Source organism: Rhinatrema bivittatum, chromosome 1 (assembly GCF_901001135.1).
Source record: "Rhinatrema bivittatum chromosome 1, aRhiBiv1.1, whole genome shotgun sequence".
Lineage (NCBI taxonomy): Eukaryota > Metazoa > Chordata > Amphibia > Gymnophiona > Rhinatrematidae > Rhinatrema > Rhinatrema bivittatum.
This window is the reverse complement of record NC_042615.1, coordinates 221062200-221085373: the sequence shown is the minus strand read 5'-3', so window position 1 is coordinate 221085373 and position 23174 is coordinate 221062200. Positions and strand designations below refer to the sequence as shown.

The 23174-nt window shown below is 41.7% G+C and overlaps 1 protein-coding gene across 3 annotated transcripts in view; it reads left to right on the top strand.

Moving 5' to 3' along the window:
* Positions 1-23174, top strand: part of HGFAC (HGF activator) — a 150307-nt gene that overhangs the window by 60748 nt on the left and 66385 nt on the right. For all 3 annotated transcript variants that reach the window (XM_029591941.1, XM_029591931.1, XM_029591922.1), the window contains 2 exons: positions 17963-18076; positions 21648-21779. In XM_029591941.1, coding sequence (XP_029447801.1) covers positions 17963-18076; positions 21648-21779 — 246 coding nt within the window. The remainder of the gene's footprint in view (positions 1-17962; positions 18077-21647; positions 21780-23174) is intronic.

Below are 23174 nucleotides of genomic sequence, written 5' to 3'. Positions count from 1 at the left end.
GCACATGCACATGCTGATATTAAAATCAGGTGTGCCTGTGCGCGCAGGAATCGTATTTTATAACATGCAACATGTATGTGGTGTCACACGCATGATATAAAATCGCTGCGTCCACGTGCACGTGCTGGGAACTGCATGCAAATGGACGCACGTGCAGCCCTTTGAAAATTTACCCTTAAGTTGGTACCAATTGCCAACATTTAAATGAGTATTTAAGCTGTATATTGTTCATCGTTACTAATTTATCTCTCTCTTCCTCCTCATCCCAGTTCTGCTACCCTTGTTAAATGTAACTGCACCTTCGGGCACCTCTGTTCCAGTTTGATGTACTTACTGCACTCCTGTTTTATGTAAACCAGCAAGATATGTTTTCATGATTGCCGGTATATAAAAACCTTAAATAAATAAAATAAATAAAATGAAAGTCTATCTGATCTAGGTGGTAGTCCTTGACCTATCAGGTCACTAATGAGTTGTCAGTTTCTAAACTGGACATCATCTTTACTATAATAGATCACCAAAGTCTGACAAACCATGACCAAAACCTCCATATCCTAGTTTTGGAATGTAACCCCTCTTCTAGTATTATCCGAGAAGGCAAGGGTCACAGTCAGTCTCAGGATTAAATACTCACAAAGTCCAGCAGTTCCAGTGCATGGGTTCTCTGATGGATAGGGGTGGAGGTGGGGCAAGAGGAGGATAGACCTTCAGGGTCCAAGGCATAGGTGGTTGACTTTCTGTGGGTGCTGTTTTACTGTATATTCTGTGGACAGGCTGGACACTCTGGATGGCTGTTCCAAAAGTAAACTTTCTTGCTGCATATTTTCCACTGTAATTACCTGGTTCCATACACATATGTTCCTTAACCTCCGTGCCGAGACTCAGATTTCCAAAACGTCTCTTTATCTATGCAAGTGTCCCTCAGTAGTTGGGGTCTGAGAAATATCGCATGGAAAAAGAAGAATCTCCGATGGGCAGGGTGTCCTAGATGTTGGCAGAATTCTCTTCACGAAAATACCTGAGGTACTGACCTCCAACAAACCCAGTTCTTACTCACAGTTCTCTTTCCAGATGTTCTGGGATCTCTGAAGGACCCCAAGTACAATAGGAGGGAAAACCTCCTCTCTTCCCCACTCCTGGGCAGAAAGGGTGACTGTAAACTTCATCTTGAATCAAAAGGCAAATTTCAGAAAAATGGCAAGAAATAGACTCTCGCTGAAAAGCAAGGAGCCACCATTGACCAATCACTGGCTGTGAGATGGAACAGGAGGTATTCTCTCTTCTTATCTTAGATAGCCTGGCATGTAAAACCTAATCCATCAAGGATAGGGAAGCCAAATTAAAAAAAAAAACCAGCTTCTACTCCTTTGACTGCTAACTAAAAATGCCATACAGAACTCTGCCACAGCCTACCACTGCTGTGGCAACTCCACTCTTACAATCTCTACCCCAGGACTTTGACTATGGGTATCTCATGAAGATCCCAAATCGCTGCCATACGAAAAACATATTTTATTTTAAGAATACATGGGTTAGCTGGCCGTGTAAGTAAGTTAGCTAGTTAGAATGAATCTGGCTAAATTACACTCTATATTCAGTGGCACGGCGAAGTCGCTGAATATAAATGTATATATACGCAGTTAGCCTGATAAGTCTACCTGGCTAAGTTTATATCTGCTCTATGGGGCGTCTAAACTTACATGGATACTTATATGGCTAACTCCGAATATCGGTAGTTACCTGAAGACGTTATTCGGCTAACTCGCTCTGCCCAGAACACGCCTATTTTTTTTTGCGTTTAACTTTTAGCCATATAAAGGACTTATATGGCTAAGCGGCGGCTGCTGAACAAAGGCGCATATTAAGTGGCCATTACTTAACCACATAAGTCCCACTTATCCGGCTAAATAATGCTGAATGCACTTTGAATATTGGGCCCCACGTATTGGTGTGGCTAATGGACCTTTCTTGACCATCAGTGCCTGCTGCTATAGTCAGTCTACACCTGGACCTCCAGTTCTGAATGCTGATATACTGAAGTGTGGCAAATTTCTCAGCATCCGCTGCACGTGTAAATATAGCAACATGTGCCCCTAAGTTGGGCTCAGGAGACAATTTTCCCTTTTTACGCATGAAATGAACTTTGCAAATATTTTGGCTTTGCATGTGGCAAACTTACATGCTTACTCTTGTGAAATTTTATGCTCATTCAAACATACTGAGCTGCTATGATGCAAAATCATGCGAAACAGGTCCTTAACTATGTTTATAGAACTAAAATACACACAAAAAGGCCTACGCAGTCTGGTTTTTGCAGAAAATGTTAGGTACATCATTGAGGAGTACTTTTTTTGTTTGATATATTTACCTCATACCTTTTCATTGGTAGCTCATGGTGAGTTACACAAAAGTGCAGTAGGTTTTTCCCTAGCCCCAGTGGGGCTTATATTGTAAGACAGAAACTTTTAAACAGGCGAGCGGGTGCACATGTGTGCGCATTTGTCGGCCTGCGCCCAGGGACACGGCCATTTTATAGCATACATGTATATATGCATGCATCTTATAAAATAGCCTGGTGTGCGCAATTTTAAGTGGACACGTGCCTATATGTGCAAATGACACTTCTACCGTGTAAGTGAGGGGATTTTAAAACACACACATGCGCCAACACCATTACCAGTTTCCCAATTTGTTCCCAGTTTGCCCATATAAGGGATAGGACTTCCAAACCCCCCTTGTTTAATAGCCTCCATTCTCTTCTGTTTTCCCTGACCCTTAAATCCCTGCTGTTGATCTATTTATCTTTATATTATTGCTTACACGTCCTCCATAGCAGACGTCAAGTTACACTGCAGGGAACCATGCACATAAGTATTTATCCGCTAATTTACAGTTGAAATCGGGGAACACCATGCCCCATCTAGACAACGCCCACACCCCTCCCTTTTTTGAACTTTTCATTTGTGTGCACAGCAGTAGATATGTGTGTACTCGGGCGGCTTTTAAAATCCGTTCGGTGCGTGCGAGTCCAACACATTTGCATATGTCATGGTTTTGGTGTGTGCCGGCCTTTTAAAATTCACCTTTAAGGTTGTAAATTAGACAATGGAAGGTGAAGTCACTGGCCTAAGGTCACAAGGAAAGTTAGTGGGATTTGAACCCTGGCTTCCCTGGTTCTCAGTATGCTTCTGTAATCAGTAGCTTACTCCTCCACTCTGTAAGAAAGTTCTATAAGTACATGTTCTACTTGGCTTATTTGCATATGAATCCTAGTAGAAAACTCATGTGCGTGAAATGATGATTTCTGCATGAATTTCAGCACACTTCAGTTCACTGGCCCCTGATGTTCTAATCACATCTTCCTGCCTTTATTAGTCATAAATGACTTTTGCTTTTGTTTATGAATCATACAGATCTGAATCTATGGATGAAGCATTTTCTCTTATCCTGTATCTAAACCTTGTGGGCCCAATATTTAAAGATATTTGGCTATGTAAGTAAGCTCTATATAACTTATCTGCCTAACTTAAAAGGGATATTCAGCAGCATGGTTATGCCACTAAATATACCTGGATAAGTTCTAGCTAGCTCGATAAATTATATCCTGCTAACTTTAGACCTGCATAGAGCAGGTCTCACTTATTCAGTTAACTTAACTGGATAAGTCAACCCGATAAGTAACTCCTCCCCAATCTGCCCACATCCTGCCCACAAGTTATCTGGCCAGCTACTTGGCTGGATAAGTACTTATTTGGCTAAGTAGTGACTGCTAATTGTAACCGGATATTTAATAGCTACCACTTTGCCAGATAAGCTGCTACTTATTCAGCTAAATAGCACTGAATATTGGCCTCATTCTGTTTTTTCTAAGTTGTGAAATGTAAAAAAATGTGATTTCTTTCCTCAACATGAGATCTAACTGTTGGATAGTATAATTTATTTATATAATATTTCTTATATATTTTCTATCCATAGTATTGCATTAGTTCAAGAGTGTTCCTGAATAATTGTTTAAAATCTGAATAAAAAAAGATTAAAAATGTGATTTATTATAATTTTAAACAGAAAAAAAGGTTTCTCTTGCATTTCTCTTTGAAACCAGGAGAAAGTGATAACAGGCCTGATTGCAGAAGTAGTTATGAAAATGAAGAATGATAAGTAACTAGAAACTGTAAGGGCTTTCACTTACACGAGATATGATGGAAGAGGTCACTTTCAATATCCATCTTTGTGTTCCACTAATAATGTAAAAAGAAAAGATAAATATGAGATTTCATTTCTGCTTTACTATTATTTTCTTCTTTAGATACAAGAATTGCTCTTTTCCAAATACTTGAGGATTCAGTATAAATTAATTTTCCCTGTATTCATATTCTGTTACTCTGGTTTATTTTCTGTGATTCATAGTTTCTTTGGCACATGCTTACAAAGAAGGCACAAGCATTTCATTTAGTGGGTGAAAATTAACAATTCAGCTTGTATGGTTGGCAGAAATATATATATATATATATATATATATATATATATATATATATATATATATATATATATATATATATATATATAGCATTATAGTTGGTGCATAATGCCTGTTATCTGCTGATTTTTAACACAGAATGTCCCAATGTATTAGGATAATGAAATGCACAACCTGGCTGCCTGTGTTATAATCCCTAGGACAGGAGCAGGGCTGGAACAGGTGTTTTCTGCCTATACCAACCACCTCCCCCTTGGGCACCAACAGCAGTGGAACAAATCTGCAGTGGAATGGGAACAGAAGGACACCCACAAAACAGAAATAGGGCAGGACACGACAAGACTAGATAGAATATGTGGCCTAACATTAAGGCCAGTGCAAGGCAGATTAGGGCCAACAGAGTCTGGGAGTACAGGGAACAAGACAAGAAGCAAGACAAAGGACTGAAAGCTCTGGCAGAAACAGACTAGACAAGAATCAAGAATACAAAAGCAAAACAAAACTTGTGGCCAAAAGTAGGACTATGATTGAATCAGATTCAGGACCAAGACCAGACTGTGATAGTGTGAGGCTGGCTTATATCTGAGGCAGCATCAGAACAACATGGCCATCAGCAAGACCTACAAGCCCTAGTACTTGGAGGACTAGGCAGCTAGCTCACTAGGCCCACTGAAGACCCTTGCTGGTGGGTAGCAAGAACTACCCGCAGATCCTCACAGCAGTGTTAACATGGCTGCATTAAAGAAAATTCTATGTTGGGCAGATCAATTTCCCCTGTGCTCATCCATCCAGCCCAAGCAAAAGGAGCATTAGTGCGAGAAACAGCCCCATCTCCCCTGATATAACTGAAGGATATCCAGGCCCAAGTCCTCACCCTTTAAAATAACCAAGAGCCACCAACCCGAATCACCCACTTACTCTTAGATCCTACTCACTCTTCTAAAGGTCTCTTACTAAAATGTGTCTTTAAATCCGTGCTGTAGATTAGAGATATTAGCCTAGTTCTATGGAATTCTGAGTATGTGTGCACGTTTTGGTATATGCCACCCATGGCAATGAGGACCTCTAGAGGAATACAGAGTTCTTCTCTAGGGAGAGAGGAAGAGTGTGTGTAGTAGGGTCCCTGAGAATAACTGTGATAGTGAAGGATCATAGAAGCTTGTTTCAGGAGAGCAGATGATTCAACCAAACTGAATTTTCTCTTAAATCAAGAATAAGAGTATGATGTCTTTCTTGTGACTTGGCTGGGTAAACCCATTGTTTTTGTGAAAGATCACCAGGCTATGATATCTTTGGGATGTTTCCTATCTGTATCCAGAAATTATTTCTGCCATATGATATTCTACCTTTTCCTAGGAAAGGCACAAGGTGGATCTGAGGGAGTATATAAAAAGGAGTCCTAATATACCTTAAAGGACTGGCCCCAGGTATCTGGCCCGGTCCACCTTAATGCACTCCCAGAAGGCAGTCTTGGTCTCAGGACATTTTCCTAAGCAGGGGGATAAGAAGGCAGGCCCAAGAGGGATCAGAGAGGCCCTAGAGAGCAGAAGGAAGCTGAGCACACACCAAAACTGCTTATGTTTAATTGCTGCAACTTTATTTTCAAGACTGCTGAGGTAAGTAGCTCTTTTCTGCTTCTTTTGTATAAATAATAAAAGTTTTTGTGAAAATTTAGCCAAAGTCCAGACTCCTTTGTCCTTTGGCATATTCCCCAAGCCACTCCCATGACTTTACTTATAGTGGCAGAAGTGGGATTCCTGCTCTAAGCATCTGCAGAGAACAGGGACCTGTGCTGAAAGATAAAACAAAGAAGATACATTTTCAGGGGGGTAAAAAAAGAGGGTGAAAAAGAGGTAGAGTGCAAACAGGGCATGAGCATTCTGTGTCGGGCCAACAGTTACGCGTGTAACTCCTTATCTTAAAACCAGAGGCTGCAGCATGTGGTGACTTGTTAGCTGCATATATTTATTGCTGCTCCTGATAAGGAGCAAGTCTGCAGAAATTGCTTTTTATGGCTTACACAACAGGGTTTGAAGTCCAGGGTCAATTTCGGGTGTGCAGGATGATGAGCTAGATGGGTCTGGATGACCTTGAGATTGGACTAATTGGAAAAACTGGGAATGTACCTCACACCAGCATGCTTTAAAATCCACCTACATATGTGCGATAAAGCTGGAAACATCCTAAGGAAGATATGTGAAGTATGTTTGTTCAAGAAACGGCTTAAAATTAGGAGCATATTTACATGTGGTAGGCTTATTTTAAATTTTATGTGCACAAATGCGCATATGATTTAAAACTCCAGTGTATCTCTACTTGCGCATCCATATGTGCATATATGGACACCCATGCACTTGTCTTAAAATTTAGAGATGTGATTCATCCGAACCTTTTGGTTGTTGCCAAAAAAAAATGTCTTACTACTAAAAGCCAAATCAATTCAGCAGGGCAACAGAAACAGAGGCAAACGAATACAATCGTAATATGCAGGAAAAAACAGCAGTATACAGAAGTACAATAAAACAGAATTTATTAGATAACATTAAAATACGGTACATCAGTGTACATCATTCTGTTTTACAGGTGTAGCAGTTTTTTTGTACTCCATCACATTTGCGATTTATCTAATTTTGCTACATATGGTTTTAATACCTCTCTCTCTTTTATTATTATGTACACATAAATGAATTTTACGCCAATGCATGCAATGTTACCAAACATGGCCATGTTGGATTATATATTTTAATCATTTCTAAGAAATTCTACCTTTGTCACTATTATATGGTTCATTATTTCCTATACCACTGTTTTTCTTGCAAACTTAAAGCCAAATGCCAACTCACTGAATGCAGTCATAGACTTCCAAAATTCTGGACGTTTCTCCCATTACTGACTTTCTTTAATGTCACATTCAGGGTAACTTTTGTAGACATATCCAGTAAAACCATTAAAAAACTATTTTCCTATGATGTCACCTGATATAATATTTACATTCTTTTTTTAAATTCTTTGCAAAGATTACTGTGTGACAATGGAAAATGGAGCAGCACCCGTAATGGAAGCTGCTCTCTCTCTGTACATGATTTAGAGATACAATACGCGGATACAATAACAGTTTAAAACATAACAAAGAGATACATAATTTTTGTATGTATGTTATTCTGTCGTGCAAAATTTATCTCTTGGTTATTTCTTTTGCTATTCTAGTCCTTGATCTCCAGAGCTGTTTTTCAAGAATTTTGGCTGTGAACAGCAGAATGCAGTAATGCAGAAACTTTAGTCAGGTTCTGTTTAAACTTTTACCCTTAGGATATTTACTTCGCCTTCTTGAAACACAGGTTAACATTTCCTTGTACTAGTGATGAGAAACTGCTCCACCTTGTGGCAAGTGCTGGCCACAGTATCTTCCCTTTACAGCTAGTCAGGCTCCCGTGTCCTGTCATGCTCTCATTATAAAGCCCCCATCAACTCACACACCAGTTGGAATCATAAATGCAGACAGGTTGTGCAGGGTATACCCAATGCAAGACATAACAAAAAAATAAGTGCACAAGGTACGTATCCCTAACCCAAAAGCCTTACTAACTTCTAGGCAACCCTGATCACTATTACTGGGGAAAATGAGCCCTGTAACTACTTCTTGTTTAAACATCAATGCTGATAGCATGATTAATTCTGTAGTAGTTCTTTAAAGTGGAATTTGTGTATTGGAAGCACTACTAAGATAAGGCACACTGTCTTTAATTCTTTTTTTTCTTTTTGACCTGGCAGTTTCTCCTCCTGGAGGGCCAGCTTTTCTGCCAGGAGTGCTCTATGCCGATACCAGTCATGGTGGCCTCAATGGCCAGGAGAAAAGGGGCAGATGGGTGTTGGTGTGTGTGTGTGTCCCTGGAGCACTGCAGTTGGCACTGTCTCTTCAAAGCCAATGCCATGCCCCCGAAGCCGTGATGCCCTGTGCAGTTGCACAGGTCGCACACCCCTTAATCTGGCTTTCCTCATACATAGGGCTCAGTTCTGGTGTCATGAGCCTTCATTTGCAGATGCTGGAGATTTTCCTTTTACCCTATTTTATACCCCCCTTCCGGCTTACTCTGGTCCAGTCATTGCAGCGACCGTCTATTACTGGGGACCATGCGACAGGGCTCCTTTCAGGACACTGCAATCATGGGCTCTAAATCCGGTCATTAGGAGCCACAATTATCCAGTGACTGACTTCCTCCCCCTAACTGACCCCCCCCCCCCCCCCTAGCTGATCAGAAGCAGAAGACCTGATCCAGGTATCAAACACAGATCCCTTCCTGTGGAGTGCACAGCACTGCTACTGTGCCAACCTGTCTTTGATTCTTAGGTGCTCTCACTAGGCATGTAGCAGTACATCAAAGAACAATTCATAAAGGCATCTTATTCACTCATTGTGCCTTCATAAGGCAAATTATCTTGTAATTAAAATGCAACAGAAAACATAAAAGTTTTAGAGAAACATGATGTGATAAGAAGAATGATCATTTTATTATGGAAGTTTAAAGTGAATTTCCTGAAAAAAAAAATGGCCTAATTCAAAACTGTTGGCTAATTTTTGCCTTTTCAGATAGATGCGAAATAGAGCAAATGCAAAACCTTAGGTAGAAATTTGTGACTCAAAATAAAATATTCACCTTCCTGTCTACCATGCTATGCCACTGTAAGACTTCTTGCTTGACATTACGGGACAATGACATTTATCAAGAGCTTATACTACTCAAGAGCCCAGGTTTTCTGTAATAGCTCATAGATGGCTCATATCTACTCACTTTCAGGCCGATTCAGTAAAGTCCGCGGGAGAGCAGACAAATGCCCGCTCTGCCGGTGCGTGCGATGCAGTATTCAAATTAGGTGGCACGGTAGAAACGGGGAAAAGGAGGCGCTAGGGACGCGCCTCCTTTTTGACAGGAGCGGCGGCTGTCAGCCGACGCTCAATTTTGCCGGTGTCGGTTCTCGAGCCCGCTGACAGCTACGGGCTCGGAAACTGGACGCCGGCAAAATTGAGCGTCCAGTTTTCGGCCCGACAGCTTTTACTCTTCGGGACCTCCGACTTTTCTGTGCACTTTCCCGGTGCCGGAAGAAATTAGCGCCGACCTTTGGGTCGGCGCTAATTTCTGAAAGTAAAATGTGCGGCTTGGCTGCACATTTTACTTTCTGTATCCCGCGCGCATACCTAATTGGACCATCAACATGCATTTGCATGTTGAGGGCGCTATTAGGTGCCGCGGGATGGACGCGCATTTTCCTCCCCTTACTGAATAAGGGGTAAGGGAAAACGCGCATCCAATAGCAGGCTAACAGTGCGCTCCATCTGATTTGTCTGACAGGACCTTTCCCTAGTGAATCTATGTCGCCTCAGATCCAGAAAACCTCCTACTGCAAATAGCTCACTATCCTTTCGTTCAGCAGAGTCTCCATTAATTTTCCCACCACCGAGGTGAGGCTAACCGGCCTGTAGTTTCCAGCTTCCTCTCTGCTACCACTCTTGTGGAGCGGACCACCACCGCTCTTCTCCAATCACTTGGCATCACGCCCGTTTCCAGGGATCTATTGAACAGGTCATGCAGCAAACCCAGCAGCACATCTGAGCTCCACCAGTATCCTGGAATGAACCTCATCTGGCTCCATGGCCTTGTACACTTCCAGTTTTGCTAGCTGATCCCATACATTCTCTTCTGTAAACGGAGTTTCATCTACCCCATCTCCATCTTCGGTCTTGTTAACAAGCAACGGTCCTTCTACAGGGTCTTCTTTAGTGAACACCGAACTGAAGTATTTTTTAAAATTTCCGCCAATACTTCATCTTCCCCCAAAATTGCCCAGCTAAATAATGTAAGAGAAAGATCTATCTCTATTGCTGGACCCCTTCTATGGAATTCCATCCCGCAGGAATTATGACTAGAAGCTGACATCAAATTATTTAAAAAGGGGATAAAAACTTGGCTTTTTAAACAAGCCTACCAAGAGCTGTTAACATAATTATCTTACACTTCTGATTTAATACCAAGGTAATGTATATTTTTATTTTTATTATACTATCTCTACCCTAACTATACTACCTCTCTAAGGGGCGGATTTTAAAAGCCCTGCTCGCGTAAATGCGCCCGGATTTATGCGAGCAGGGCCTTGCGCGCCGGCGCGCCTATTTTCCATAGGCCTGCCGGCGCGCGCAGAGCCCCGGGACTTGTGTAAGTCCCGGGGTTTTTTGTCGGGGGCGTGTCGGGGGCGGGGCCGATCGACGCCGCGTTTTGGGGGCGGGATGCGGCGTTTCGGGGGCGGGCATGGGGGCATGGTTTCGGCCCGGGGCGTTCCGGGGGCGTGGCCACGCCCTCCGGAACCGCCCCCGGGTCTCGTCTCGGTGCGCCAGCGGCCCGTTGGCGCGCGTGGATTTACGTCTCCCTCCGGGAGGCGTAAATCCGTGGACAAAGGTAAGGGGGGGGGTTAGATAGGGCCGGAGGGGTGGGTTAGGTAGAGGAAGGGAGGGGAAGGTGAGGGGAGGGCGAAAGAGAGTTCCCTCCGAGGCCGCTCCGATTTCGGAGCGGCCTCGGAGGGAACGGAGGCAGGCTGCGCAGCTTGGCGCGCGCCGGCTGCCCAAAATCGGCAGCCTTGCGCACACCGATCCAGGATTTTATAAGATACGCGCGGCTACGCGCGTATCTTATAAAATCCAGCATACTTTTGTTTGCGCATTTTTTAAAAATCTACCCCAATGTGTTTAAATTTTGATTATTTAGCATACTATTTAGTTTGCTATGTTAATTATATTGTGAAATAATGTATTTACTTCTGTCTTCTTTGGAAATGCAAATAATTTTAAATGATTAATTGCTAACTACTGTAAACCAATTTGATATGCTTGCATGAAAAGTCAGTTTATAAAAATTATCAAATAAATAAATACATAGAATCTCTCTCCACACATTGATCGTTGTCACCTTTCGGTTTCATCCTATACCACTTCGAACCTTTCTTCTTTCTCTGATATATCTGAAAAATGATTTATCACCTCTCTTTACCTCTTTGGCAATCCATTCTTCTGCTTGACTTTAGCTTTCTTGATTTCCTTCTTGTTCTCCCTCAGTTTCACCAGATATTCTTTCCTATCTTCCTCATTTTGGGATCCTTTGTATTTCTCAAACTTTTTTTTCTGCTTTTATTTTATCAGCCACCTCCTTTGAGAACCAAATCGGTTTCTTATTTCTCTTAGTTTTGTTTACTTTTCTAACATACAGATTCGTTGCCTTTGTAATTGCTCCTTTTAATTTGGCCCACTGTTGTTCTACTTCTCTCATTTTCTCCCAGTCTTCTAGTTTTACCTCCAGCTACATCCCCATTTTGACAAAGTCTGTATTTTTGAAATTCAAAACCCGGGTCTTTGTGTGACTTCTCTGCATCCTATTTGCAATATCAAACTATATCTTTGATAATCACTAGTGCTGAGGTGGGCACCCACCTGGACATTAGAGACACTATCCCTGTTAGTGAGCACTAAGTCGAGTAGCACATCTTCCCTCATGGGTTTCATTACCATTTGTTTGAACTGAGCCCCTTGCAGGGCATCCACTATCTCTCTACTTCTGGTAGATTCTGCAGAAGAGATTTTCCAGTCTACATCCAGAAGATTAAAATCTCCAACAATCAACACTTCTCTTTTCTTTCCCACCTTCTGGATGTCTAGAACCAGATTTTTGTCTAGATCTTCTGTTTGATTCAGAGGCCTCTATACCACTCCAATAAAAATGGATGTGCCATCATCTTTTTTAGGATGACCCATAATGCTTCTTCTCTACCCGATATTCCTTGTGGTTCAGTTGCTTGGATATTGTTTTTAACATAAAGAGCTACTCCTCCCTCTTTTCTGACCTCTCTGTTCTTCCTTAACAAGTTATAGCCCAGTATGGCCATATCCCAATAATGAGAATCTGTGAACCATGTCTCCATGACTGCAACAATATCCACTCTGTCTCCATCATTAGGTCATGCAGGTCTGGGATTTTATTGGCCAAACTGTAAGCATTTATAGTCGTTGCTTTCCAATTTATCTCTCTTGCCGCATCATTCTTCAAAATGCATTATGGCAATAATGCACGCGAAAAATGCTGTTGCGCACAGCGCAAATGCACATTTTTTGGTGGGGGCAGGATTGGGGAGGAGTTTTGGGCAGGAATTAGTTAAATTAGAGGACATATTGCACTATGTGATAGCAGAACACATGCTATCACATGGTCTTAATGCCAGAAATACCTATACCTTTTTGCCTGGCATTAAACTGTGTGATATGCCCAAAATGGCTATAATGCAATTTGTGATAAATTTTTGGAATTGCATTTTGGCCATTTCTGGGCTTGGAGAGGGAAGAGTGGAGGAGAGAGAGAGAGAGAACCTCTGGGGAGGGCCTCACTGTGCACACCTATTTAAATCTCTATAGGAGGGCCGCCTAATAGGTAGAGGTGAGGTGTTAGTGGTGGTTTTGGGTTTAGGGGCCATTTTTGCATGTAGAGTGAGATGTATGAACAGCATAGTACATCTTGTTGAAGATTTGACATAATTTGGAGTGAGGAAAATCTAACAAAGATGAGATTTTGTACTATGTTCTCTCACCCTAGCATGATAGTACCCCCCCTCTCTCTCTCTCTGTCTCCCCCCCCCCCACCCAGCAAAGGATGCGAAAAGTAGGATTTATTGCACTGCACAGTAAACTTACAACACAGTGCGTTGATGCAAAGCAGTAAGTTACCACATGGTACTGTAACTCCAAAATATCCTACACACACCCATCTTTTGTTAGCGCGGGCGTTATTAAGAATTTTTGATGAATCTAGGGGTTGATTTGTTGCACTTCCTATACCCTTTTTCTGCTTTTTGAGCTGATTGATGTTATTTTCTCCTCCCATTTCCTGTATTACTTGGGGGTGACATGTCAGTTTCATTGTCCATTTCCTGCCACCTGATGATATGTGATTTGAATTTCTCACTTTTCATTCTCTCTACTCCTTCAGGCTTATCACTCTGTTGTAGATCTTAGCATGATTCATAAATAGACAAACTTTACCTTCTATCCCTTCCGCAATATCACTCACAAAGATATTGAACAGAATTAGTCCCAATCCCAATCCCTGTGGCACTCCACATAACACTGATCTCGTTTTGGTGTAGATTCCATTTACCATTGCACGCTGTCTCTTAACAGTCAACCAGTTTGTAATCCATGCCACCACCTTGGTGCTCACACCCAAGATTCTCATTTTTTAAAATGGCATCGGTCATCCATTGCCCCTACCATGTGACATGGGCCAGCCAATGGCATCAGTAGCCCCTGTCACATGGTAAGGGCTAAAGGCCACCAGCGCCATTTTGGTTAGTGGCAGCTGATGGCTCGGGAGCGGCAGATCCCTCCTGGGCCCCCCACTGGATTACCATGGGTTTTTGTGAGTCTTGGAGGGGTCAGGATGGTGGAGGGGTTATTTTATTTAAATTTATGGGGACAGCGCTGGGGTGGGGAAGCAGCAGCATGTGGTCGTCGACCCTGGAGATGGGTGTCAGGACTGTGACTGGAGGCAGGGCGGGGGGTGTCTGGGTGACCCGGGGGGGGGGGGGGCAGGGGGGCACAAAGCAGAAGGTGCCTAGGGCACCTAATCCCCTTGCACTGGCCATGCTCTAAGCAGCAGTTGATTTTTAGTTTCAAGGGATGGGGTGGGGAGTCTGGGGGTGTGGCTGGCCTATGGAGAATGCAGATGGGTGGAAGGGAGTGGGGGAGAGGAAGTAGGATTTATATGTTTGTTAAATGGTAATGGGTTGGGGGGGCAGCAACCTGCTGACCAATGCAGTTTAAAATCTTTTAGGAGGGGTTTGGAGAGTGGGGGGTGTACAGCTCACAGGACCATATAAGAAATTTGGGGAGTAGAGAGAAAGAATCAGGCTACAGACCCCTTTACTATTTTTTCCTTGCTTATAGAAACATAGAAACATAGAAATGACAGCAGAAGAAGAAGACCAGTCTGCCCAGCAAGCTTCACACCTCATTTTTTTTTTCATGCTTATCTGTTACTCTTGGCTCTTAGTAACCTTTTGGTTCTATTTCCCTTCCACTCCACCATTAATGAAAGATTGTTTCTATTTCCCTTCCACCCCCACCATTAATGAGAGAGCAGTGTTGGAGCTGCATCTAAGTAAAATATCTAGCTTAATTAGTTAGGGGTAGTAACCGCCACAATAAGCAAGCTACACCCATGCTTATTTGTTTACCCAGAATAAATAATTCAGTCCTTGTTGGTTGTTGTCTGTATATAGATCCACTTTTCTTCATTCCCCCTGCCGTTGAAGCAGAGAGTTATACTGGATATGCATTGAAAGTGAAGTATCAGACTTTCTCCCCTGCCGTTGAAGCAGAGAGCTATGCTGGATATGCTTGAAGAATCAATCTTTCTCCCCTTCCGTTGAAGCAGAGAGCTATGCTGGATATGCATTGAAAGTGAAATATCAGGCTTATTTGGTTTGGGGTAGTAGCCGCCGCAAAAAGCAAGCTACTCCCCGCTTTTTTGTGAATGCGAATCTTTTTCTCCACAATTTCCTCTTGCCGTTGAAGCCTAGAGCAATGTTGGAGTCACAGTAACCGTGTGTATGTTTATTGAATAAGGGTATTATCTCAAGGTAGTAGCTGTCATTCCCGTGAGCCACCCACTCTTCATTCATGTCCTCTAGATTTTATGGATCCACAGGGGTGGATTTTATAATTCTACGCGCGCGCGAACAAATGTACGCCTGATTTTATAAGATACGCGTGTAGCTGCATGTATCTTATAAAATCCGGGGTCGGCGCGCGCAAGGGGGTGCACATTTGTGCAACTTACGCATGCTGAGCCCTGCGCACGTTGCCCGTTCCCTCCACCCCCCCTTCCTTCCCCTCCCTAACCCACCCCCCCGGCCCTATCTAGACCCCCCCCCCACCTTTAGCTGAAAAGTTACTACTGCCTCCGGGCAGTAGTAACTTACGTGTGCCGGCGCGGCAGGCCCCGACACAGGCCGCTGTGTCGGGGCACTCGGCCATGCCCCAGATCGTCCACACGCCCCCGAACATGCCCCCGATCCAAAACCACGCCCCATGGCCACGCCCCTGACCACCCCTTTTTGCAAGCCCCGGGACTTATGCGCGTCCCGGGGCTTGTGCGCGCCGCCGAGCCTATGCAAAATAGGCTCGGCACACGCAGGGGTGTTTTAAAAGGGTTACGCGCATACCTTATGCGCGTAACCCTTTTAAAATCCGGCCCACAGTGTTTATCCCATGCCCCTTTGAAGTCCTTCACAGTTCTGGCCTTCACCACTTCCTCCGGAAGGGCATTCCAGGCATCCACCACCCTCTCCGTGAAGAAATAGTTCCTGACATTGGATCTGAGTCTTCCTCCCTGGAGCTTCAAATTGTGACCCCTGGTTCTACTGATCTTTTTCGGACGGAAAAGGTTTGTCGTTGTCTTTGGATCATTAAAACCTTTCAAGTATCTTTAAAACCTTTCAAGTATGACAGTGCTACTTAAATGGATATCTTTTAAAGACATCTAGTTAAGTAGGAATTTATCTGGCCACACAAGGCCACATAACTTTAGACATGCCTTGAAACAGGTATAAAATTATCTCACTAACCTAGCTGGTTATCATTAAAAATCAGCTCAGTTAGCAGAATAACCTAACTCCTCCCCGAAATGCCTCTTTTTTTATCCAGCTAGATTTTAGCTGGATAATGACTTGTTTGGTTAAATTCTAGGTGGATTAGGGGCTGAATATACCAAAAGTTGCCATTTAAACAGATAACTTTAAGCTATCTCTCTAAATGGCTTTTAAATTTTCACCTCTCCAGCGCTACGTAGACCTGAGTTAAGCCAGCACAACTCTCTGTATTAGGGGGCAATGATTAATATCTTCATTTGCATGGGATTTCCATGCGAGGGCGCTAAGCAGGATGCACAGTTTTACCTGCACATTTTGTGCACGCAAAACTCCTTGCTGAATCAGGATTTACATTTGTGCACAAAAAATGTGCTTACAAGTGTGGTAAAATTGTGTGGCCTGATAGGAGCCAAAAACCCTCACATACTGGTTAGTTTGTTTACCATCCTCCTATATGAAATAGTGTCAGAATCCACACTAAACTCCAGGCAGGCCACATCCATTGTTTCCCCCATTTTACTATTTTTACTACTGTTTTTCCCCCATTTTACTATTTACTACTAAAAAAAAAAAAAAAGGTTTGTTTGATGAGATTGTTTCTTTGCAAATCCATGTATTTTAAACTTTGCTTTCTAGTGCAGGGACTTTCCTCTTATCAGTGAGTCACTCAAATAAAGTTGTACAATCTGTCTGAATTATTTGGGGCTTTAATTAATTTGTTTAAGAATTTTAGTCTTACTAAAGAAATAGATTGAATATGTTTACAAAAAAATCTTATAAAATGCAGAGTTTTAGCAGCAGTAATGCTTCCAGAGCAAACTGGATTGGTTGTATTTATTTATTTATTTAAAGGCTTTTATATACCGATGTTCATGTACTGGTACATATCACGTCGGTTTACATAGAACAAAGCTGGAAATTACATCGAACAAGAGGGTACAAATAACAGGGCTAACTTCATAAGAACTTATAGATAAAGCTGAGATCGACTTAAAATTATTACAAATAACAAATAACAGTCAACAAACTCGGATTTACGACAGGCTTCATAAGCATGGTTGCGTATCTTTGTAGGCAGTGATTCCTTTTATTGGCTCCATATAAAAAAATATCCATCTGAAGAAAAGACCTAGGTGATCTCAAAAGTTCATTCACAGGTAATATTTTGGGTAATTCAATAATAGGTGTCTGATTCTAACTTTTATTTCCACAAAGAGAACGTACCAACAGTTGTGTTTGTTCACTCGTGCCACACTCCATTTTCAGCTTTGATTCATTTTCATAGGAATGCAGAGAAAAATTCATGCACATATATTGGACACATGGGAAAAGGCACAAAAAGGGATTGAATCAGCACACGTTTGAAACTTGTGAGCAGTAATGTCAGTTGTCAAGGTTTCAACCCAGGCAGCTGTCTATTTGTGCATCTTTCATATTTATTCATAATCCAATATTATTGATTATGAAGGGTCTGTCTTGTTTGTGATGTTCATTTTGTCTGGCAAAGTTTTATTATGTGCATAATTTTGTAACTCACCTAGAGCTATAGATGGGGTGGATTATATATTTTAAAAACAATAATCTTAAAAAAAAATCTATCTAAAGTGGAGAATAATATATCTCACATTTACTTACTTCATACTTGGATCTGAAATAGGTGAATAGTATTTAGACTGCAAGTCTAAAGGAGTTGCCTTGAGAGATTTATCTATCAGTAGGTGAACAGATTGTAGATGGATATGACACATGCCTGGTAAAACAGCCCCCTGTCTCACAACAGCTGTTGCTTTGTTATTATTCAAGATCACTGTGCAAGGAACCCATGCAGGAATGGAGGTACCTGCCTCAACACAGCTGACTGGAGCACCTACCACTGCATGTGCCTCGAAGAGTACACAGGCAAAGACTGCGAAACGGGTAGGATGTGAACCGAATCAGGCAACCCCCCTTGGGGGTTGTCTTGGAAATCATAAAAGTTCATGTAAGGAATCAGTCTTATGTTTGTGAAAGTCGGTGCAATAATGAGGCTTTCCATTTTAAAGGAATGAAGAAATTATTTTAATATTTGGAGGCTTTGTAAATTTGGTAGACCTGAATCACCTGCAGGTTGAGATAAAGGGTTTGAGAGTTCCTTTTCATGATGGCTGCATCAAGGCCTTGGACAGAACATCCATGCTTAAAAGTCTTCTGTAGAATGGTAAAGTTATTGTTCGGACGGAGAGTTTATGTTTGTGCAGGCAGATGTCCAAATTGTGCAAGGAATGCAGTAGTGAGCTAGCTTACTCCTCAGTGATATACATAGTACTGACATCATGCTATAAGATTTAGAGGGGAAATAAATAATATTAGTGTTTTTAACTGCTAAAATGTTAAGAGGGCAAATAGTATTAGTTCACCTTATATTTAGAAAGTTTACTTTGTATATAAACTTCTTCCTTGCAGTTGCTTCTCTCTCCTGGGAGCATTACTGATAATTTAGAGTTTATTGGTACAGGCTGTATCAAAGGCTTTTGATTTTAGGTTTTAACCAATAAACCCTGATAAAACATGCCCAATGCAAACAAAATAAAATAGGTGTTTATTAGATAAACACCAGGAAAACACCACATCCCCTAATACTTTCTCAGCTCAACTTTGCCTACCTTTGTTTTTATGCCTTTTCCATGCTAACGATTCCTCAGCTGCACAAATGTATGTATTTGATTCAGCCAGAAAAGGTACCCAAAAATAGTACCTGTGCCACAAAAACACCATTTTTGGTAACCTCAAAGAACCCCTAGCTAGAAAATAAACATCTAAACTTATAAGGCCCAATATTCAAAGATATCCAGTTATCTAAATTATCCGGATATTAATTATCCAGTTAACTTAGAATGGATATTCAGCAGAATAGCATCCCTATGCTGCTGAATATAACTGGATAAATGCTAGTTAACCAGATAAGTTATATCCAGATAGCTTTAGACCTGCTGGTCTAACTTATTCGGTTAACTTAGCCAGATAAATCCTATTTATCTGGCTAAATAGCGTTTGAATATCTATTCCACAATTTATAAACACCTAAAATCAGCAGCCGTACACAGTTATTATATTGCACCAAACACATTGTTAGGGTTCCTTGGAGAGGCCACAGGATCATAAATTACATCACTCACAATTGATCTGAATGTCTCACTGAGTATGGACCCAAACTGCACTATTGAATATAGCTAGCTATCTTAAAGTTAGCCAGCTAACGTTAGAACAGGTCTTTGGCTAGACCAGACTTTGGCCTGGATTTATCAAAATGCAATAGGAAAAGGGGTGTGATTTATGGTAATAGGCAGTTTATCACAATTTGTGCTAATACCTATGCAAAGTTACTGCAAATTGCAATAACTTTTTCACACTATATGATAAGTGCCAGCCCAGCTGAGAGGAGAGAGAGAAAGAGAAAGAGAGAGAGAGAGAACACATAGCCATAATGTTGGTATCCTAAGTAGGTATTTATATCTCTATAGGAGGCCCACCAAGTAACTCGAGGTGAGGTTTAGGTATTAGTGTAAGGGTTAGGGGCCACTTTGACATTCAAAATGAGACGTATGAACAGAACAGTGCTCTCTTGTGATTAATTGATGACCTTCGGAGTGAGGAAACTCACCCAAAGATGAGATTTGTGTAATGTTTTCTCAACCTAGCTTGATGGGCTATCTACCTGGGTAACGCCAAGCTAGGCTGAGAGAACATTGCACAAATCTCATCTTTGGGTGAGTTTCCTCACTCCGAAAGTCAGTTTTCTCAGCGGAAAAAGGTAAACAGTAGAATGCCTCCAGGATCTGTACTGGGACCAGTGCTTTTTAATATAATTATAAATGATCTGAAAAGGGAAACGAGGCATGAGATGATCAAATTTGTGCATGACCAAAATTATTCAGAACTGTTAAATTATAGGCAGATTAAGAAAAAATGCAGGAGGACGTTTCAAGACTGGAAGACTGAACAGTTAAATGGCAGATGAAATGTAATGTGGACAAGTGCAAAGTGATGCACATGGGGAAAGGTAACCCACGCTGTAGTTACATGATATTAGGTTCCATATTAAGAGTTACTGCCCAGGAAATAGACATGGGTGTCATAGTTTACAATACTTTGAAATTCTTGGTTTAGTGTGTGGAACCAGTCAAAAAAGCAAATAGAATGTTAGGAATTTTTAGGAAAGGAATGGAGATTAAAATTGCAAATATCATAATGCCTCAATCGTGAGCCCATGCCCTGAGTACTGTATGTAGTTCTGGTCACTGGATCTCAAAAAAAATATAGTTGCATTGGTCAAGGTACTGAAAAGGGTGACCAGAATGAGAAAGGAGATGGAACAGCTCCCCTATGAGAAAAGGCTAAAGAGGTTAGGGCTATTCAGCTTGGAGAAGAGACGGCTGAGGGGGGATACGATAGAGGTCTATGAAATCATGCGTGAAATTGAATGGGTAAATGTAAATTGGTTTTTTACTCTTTCAAAAAATAAAAATACTAGGGGACAACCCATGAAGTTAGTAAGTAGCACATTCAAAACAAATCAGAAAAAATTCTTTTTCACTCAATGATAGTTAAGTTCTGGAATTCATTGCCAGAGGATGTGGTAAAATCAGCTAGCATAGCTGGGTTTAAAAATGATTTGGATAAATTCTTGGAGCCAAAGTCCATAAACTGTTATTAACCAAGTAGACTTAAGCAATATCCACTACATATCACTGTGCAATAGCAGCATGGGATCTATTTACTGTTTGGAATTTTGCCAGGTACCTGTGACCTGGATTAGCCTTTGTTGGAAACAGGATAGTGGGCTTGATGGACTTTTGGTCTGACCCAGTATGGCAAATTCTTATGTTCCTATGTTCTTATATACTATTAGCATTAATTTACATAGCTTTCTAGATGTTGCTCTTTCCCCCCACTTCTCTATAATCATTTAAATATTTATTTACCCGATTGCTTTTACTTACTTTAATGCTTTGTTCATCCATCTCAGATTATTCTAGTTTAAAGCCCTCCTCGTAAGTTTGCCAGTCTGTTCTGGAAGACACTATACCCCTTCTTTGCCAGGTGTACCTCATCTCTGCTCAGCAATTCTTGAAATATTATTCTTCCTAGGATAGGAGAGAAAGAGAAGAACAAGAACCAAAGTAAGCTCATGAGTTTTATGGAAACACACTCCTTATAAGACACCTCCTTTTTGAGGGAGTGTCTGAGTCAGGGAGGTGTCTGACTCTCACTATAACTCTCTTTTCACTACATCATACTCCAGTGTCTGTAAGAACATTGATGAAATTAGTATGGACTAGGGGACGTATAGGACCTCCTTATACAAGTAATAGAAAAAAGTGGACACTGAGCAACAAGTAACATAAACCGAGTAAATAAGAAAATCAACTTCTGCTGTAATTTATGAGCAATTAGCTTTATCTTTCTGCCCTATTCAGTTTGGTTTCTTTCTAATCTTGTTTTCATTTAGCAAAATGTTTTGATCCTACATATTATACATATTTCAACATTGGAGAAATGTGGCCAAGATTCCATCGGGGAGAAGTAGAACAGTGTTCGTGCACTAATGGGACAATTGAGTGCTATCCAGAACGAAGTACAGGTATTGTGTGGAATATGCTGTCATTTTATACTAACTGTCGGGCCGATTCAGTAAAGTCCACGGGAGAGCGGGTGAACGTCCGCTCTCCCGGCGCGCGCACAGGCCACTCGCCTGTGCACGTGATGCAGTATTTAAATTAGGCCCGGCGGTAGAAACGGGCAAAAGGAGGCGCTAGGGACACTAGCGCGTCCCTAGCGCCTCCTTTTTGACAGGAGCGGCGGCTGTCAGCGGGTTTGACAGCCAGCGCTCAATTTTGCTGGCGTCGGTTCTCGAGCCCGCTGACAGCCACGGGCTCGGAAACCGGACGCCGGCAAAATTGAGCGTCCGGTTTTCGACCCGACAGCCGCTGGCCGACTTCAATTTTTTTTTTATTTTTTTTTTACATTTTACATTTCACATTTTTTTAACATTTTTTAGCCTTCGGGACCTCCGACTTAATATCCCGGTGCCCGAAGAAATTAGCGCCTACCTTTGGGTAGGCGCTAATTTCTGAAAGTAAAATGTGCGGCTTGGCTGCACATTTTACTTACTGAATCACGCGTGAATACCTAATAGGGCCCTCAACATGCATTTGCATGTTGAGGGCGCTATTAGGTTTGGCGGGTTGGACGCACGTTTTCCGTCCCTTACTGAATAAGGGGTAAGGGAAAATGCGTGTCCAATCAAGGGTTAACAGTGCGCTTCGTTGGAGCGCACTGTACTGTATTGGCCTGTTTGTGCATACGTAGTAAAGTGTCTGCTTCTGTAAAAGTTTTCTTTTTTCTGTATTGTTTCTTTCATTCTTCCTATTCTGTACCTTTGGGGAAAAATCATATTAAAAAGAGTCTTAGCCTTATAATTGTCTTCCAGGATAATATCTAGCCACATAATCGGTGCTTGCTGTCACAAATCGGACACTTTTTAACAATGCATTCACAGATTTCAACCTGTCAGTGTTAAGCAGCATAGACAATGGTGATATCAGGTACTATTAATTCCCTCCCACACATCATGCTATGGGTACTGCTTCCATACAATTAAAAATTATGCATATTAGCACAAAAATTTATCTGGACATACAGTAAAACACTGTATAGTTGTCTGTGGTAAAATGTTAATTTGCCACTAGTTGCATGAATGAGAATGGTTCTTCATCCCACTTCTGTCTTTTTGTATCAATGAGAAAGCCAATTGATAGGGTTTAGTTTTTCCACTCATACTGTCATCATTGGTATCACTCCCGACTGGTTTTGCGGATGCACTTACTACCTTGATGGAACATCTGTGGAATGGAAGTTAGCCCCTGCTCTGGTCTAATGGCCTTGCTTTACTCTGCATTCATTTCTAGACTCTACATATATGTGGGTGGGCCTAAAGAAGAACTGCAATGTTCAAGCAGCCCTTTGTTTCATTCTG